This window comes from Humulus lupulus, chromosome 2, assembly GCF_963169125.1.
Source record: "Humulus lupulus chromosome 2, drHumLupu1.1, whole genome shotgun sequence".
NCBI classification, from domain to species: Eukaryota; Viridiplantae; Streptophyta; class Magnoliopsida; order Rosales; family Cannabaceae; genus Humulus; species Humulus lupulus.
In genome coordinates this window covers 162,273,966-162,278,029 of record NC_084794.1, presented here as the reverse complement: position 1 = coordinate 162,278,029, position 4,064 = coordinate 162,273,966, and the positions used below count along the sequence as shown (strand labels likewise).

At 36.4% G+C, this 4,064-nt stretch overlaps 1 protein-coding gene across 1 annotated transcript; it reads left to right on the top strand.

The window, feature by feature from the left end:
• The first annotated feature begins 252 nt into the window (after positions 1 to 252).
• LOC133814889 (uncharacterized) lies at positions 253 to 636 on the top strand. The gene has a single exon (XM_062247795.1). It carries the CDS (start codon positions 253 to 255, stop codon positions 634 to 636), a length of 384 nt encoding a protein of 127 aa, XP_062103779.1.
• Positions 637 to 4,064: the final 3,428 nt, after the last annotated feature.

Here is a 4,064-nt window from a genome sequence, read left to right as displayed (position 1 = left end):
CTTTTGTTTTGTGTTTTGGTTGGGTTCATTGATAATAATAGGTTTCATGATGATTCTTCTACTCAGGGACCCCTACCGATTGTGTTTCATTAGGACTGTCAGTGGCACTATTTTCTTGGTCAAAGCCTTTACTGGTTAGAATTTATGTGTTGTAATCTTTAAGTTATATTTATACATATGTATAATATTTTTGGAGCCAAGCAATTCCTAATTGCTATGTGGATATAATGTAGGTTAGATCAAACACTAAACATGTCTACCCAAGATGTTATCGAATCTAATTTTGTCGATGATGTTGATTATGTTCATTCAACACATACACAAGAGGCACAATCTCTAGGAAATACAAGAGATGAAAGTGAGAGTAGAAGTTCTAAAAGAAAGAGAACATCTCCTGCATGGGATCATTTTACATTGCAAAAAATTGATGGTAAACTGAAGGCAGTTTGTAACAATTGTGGGAAGAAATTAGGGGGAGAGAGTAATAATGGGACTAAACATTTGCTTGATCATGTGAAAAGATGCCCAGTAATAAAGGAACAACTTGCCATGAATCCTAATCCTAATGCAAGTCCTTCAGTCACAACTTACAATTTTGATCCTGAACTAGGGAGAAAAAAGTTAGCTCATGTTTAAAATGTTGTAAAGGAATACAATTAGGTCTGATATTTTGAAAATGTACAAGGTTGAGAAGGAAAAATGTAGCCAAATTTTGGAGAAGAATAGAAGTAGAATAGCTATAACCACTGATATGTGGACTGCCAATCATCAAAAGAGGGGATATATGACTGTGACAGCTCATTTCATAGATAACTCTTGGAAGTTGCATAGTAGTATTATAAGTTTTAAGTATGTACCATGCCCACATGATGCTGTAACACTTACTGATACATTGAGTTCGTGTCTGTCTGAATGGAATATTGAAGACAAGATTAGTACAGTGACTGTGGATAATTGTACAACTAACGATGCAATGATTCCACTTTTGAAGGAAAAATTTAATTTTAACTATTTCATTTTAAAAGGAAAGCTACTTCACATGCGTTGTTGTGCACATATTTTGAATCTTCTTGTCAAGGATGGCTTGTCTGTTATTGGTGATAGCATTGACAAGATTCGAGACAGTGTTGCTTATTGGTCGGGCACACCAAAGAGGTATGAGAAATTTGAGGACACTGCTCGTTCTCTTGAAGTGACATGTACTAAAAAGTTATCACTTGATTGTCAAACAAGGTGGAATTCAACATACTTGATGCTCAACATAGCTTCATTGTACAATAGAGTATTTGAACGATTAAAACTACGTGATTCAAGGTATGTTAGATATGCGCCATCAGAAGATGATTGGATTAGAGCTCAAAAATTGTGTGACAAGTTGGAAGTGTTTCATGAGGTGACAGAGTTGTTTTCTGGAACCAAGTATCCTACAGCTAATCTTTTTTTCCCAAAGATGTGTCAAATTAAAATGAGAATTAAAGCATGGATGACAGTATATGATCCCTTTATTAGGGACATGGCAACTCAAATGATGTCTAAGTTTCAAAAGTATTGGGAAGAGATTCATGGGCTTATGACTGTGGCAGTTGTTTTGGATCCAAGATATACGTTTATGTTGATCGAATATTATTTTCCTACCATTTATGGAAATGATCAATATGAGATTGAAATTGAGAAGGTCCGCAAACTTTGTTATGAGCTACTAGAAGAGTACAGTTCTAAGTTTCCTAATCTTAGAAAAAGAAGTCAGCAAATGGATAGTGTATCAGCATCTTCTCAAACACAAATAGATGATCTATCTAACTTTGACACATATGTTAGAGTTGCATATGGTGTAGAGAATGTGAAGTTAGAGTTAGAACTTTATTTGGAAGAGAAATTGATACCTAGGACTGATGACTTCTTTGATGTATGCAATTATTGGAAAGTAACAGGACTCAAATATCCTGTGTTGAATATGATTGCCAAAGATATATTTGTTGTGCCTATTACCACCGTTGCTTCGGAATCTACATTCAGTATTGGCGGTAGACATGTGGGCTCACACTGAGCGGGACTTCATCCTTCTACATTAGAAGCATTGATATGCACTCAAAATTGGTTGGTAAATGACAAAAAAGGTAAATATACTTATCTTTATATATACTCAAAATTGGCGGTAGACATGTGGGCTCACACTGAGCGGGACTTCATCCTTCTACATTAGAAGCATTGATATGCACTCAAAATTGGTTGGTAAATGACAAAAAAGGTAAATATACTTATCTTTATATATATATATATATATTCATATTTTATGGTATTATTTCAATATTAATTTTTTTTATTTTCTTTACAGAAGCGACTCCACTAGTCACCATGAATGATGAAGATAATGATGTAGATCCAACTATGGTACTTAATTAAGTTTTATAAGTCATCAAATAAATTATTAACTTCTATTATTAATACATATATTTTTTTTGTAGGAGTCATACATAGTTGAACTTGATGATTAAGGTTGCAGGTCAATAAAGAAGAAGAAAGTCATTTGCTTATTTTGAAGCATCAAAAGTGGAGTGCTATGTTGCATATGATATTTTTATTTTACTTTGTTCTCTTGAGAAACTCTCATTATACTTGGCGAATTCTTGATTTAAATGATGATATAATGATATGATTTAATACAATTCTCTCATGTTACTTATATACATGCATAATATGTAAAATTGACATTTTATATGTGGTTTAGAATATCCTTAATTTTAAATAGATTCTAGGTGTAAGATTTATAAAAAAAATTATTCCATAACTACTCTATGAAAGAATTGTAAATATTGAAAAATATGTTTTATTTAATTATCCTTATTCTTGTAATTATTTTGGTAAATTATAAAATAAAATATTTGAAGGTGTAGTTGACAAGAAGTGTAAAAAATAAGGATTGCAATAAAAAAAGTAATTTAAGTTTAAAGAGAATTCTAAAATTAAAATTTAATGTTTCTTAAAAAAAAGGCAAATGGGGTGGTGCAAACCCGCCCCGATTAAGACGGGGCGGGTCGCCCCGCCCCGCTCCAAGAAACTAATCGGGGTGGGGTGGGGTGGGGCGGGGCAAAATGTTTACGGGGCGGGGCAGACCCGCCCCATTTACATGCCTAGCCAAGAATCCAATGCAACCTCCTTGCATAAGATCCCTAGCCCTCAATACAGAAATCATAGGTATGCGAGGTCCATGCACAGTACCAACAAACACAAAAGGATCCTCACCTTCAGGTTCAAAGGTGACCATCTTCCTTCTGCAATCAATGGTTGCCCCATACTTCGGTAACCAATCCATACCCAATATCATATCAAAGTCAGTCATAACTAACTCTATCAAATCCACTGATAACTCTCTGCCCTCCACTGTCACTGGCAAAGATCTGACCCATCTCCTAGATACTACTAACTCTCCAGTGGGTAACAAAGTTCCAAACCCCACAGCATAAAAATCACAGGGTCAACACAGTCTATCAATAATACTACTAGCAACAAAAGAATGTGTAGCACCAGTATCAATCAATACATTATAAGGGGTTCTAGCACTAAGAAGCTAACTTGTAACAACTGAGGGAGAAGCCTCAGCTTCTGCTTGTGTCAATGCGAACACTCGAGCTGGGGCCGAGCTGTCTGCTCTTCTGGGTTCTTCCTTTCTGATTTTAGGGCAATCCTTTTTAAGATGACCCACTGCTCCACAAGATAAGCAGGCCCTTGCCCTACACTCTCCCAAATGATGCCTCTTGCATCTAGGGCATTCAAGATAAGACTTCCAGGCTTCATTACCACCTGGACGACCCATTGAAATATCACGGGGCCGCCTATCAAGACCTGAAACTGGGAAGGGGTCAGGAACCTTCCTCTTCTGATCACTAGGGCCTCCACCCCTACCAGAACCCACAAATGGAGGACTTGTCCTCCTGAATTCCTTCCTGGCTGCACTGTCTTGCCAGATCTTGTTCTCTGCACTCTCAGTTGTGAGTGCCTTCTCAACCACCTGTGCATAGGTAGTAATCCCAGCCACAGTGGTGATACGTACATCTTGGGCTAAT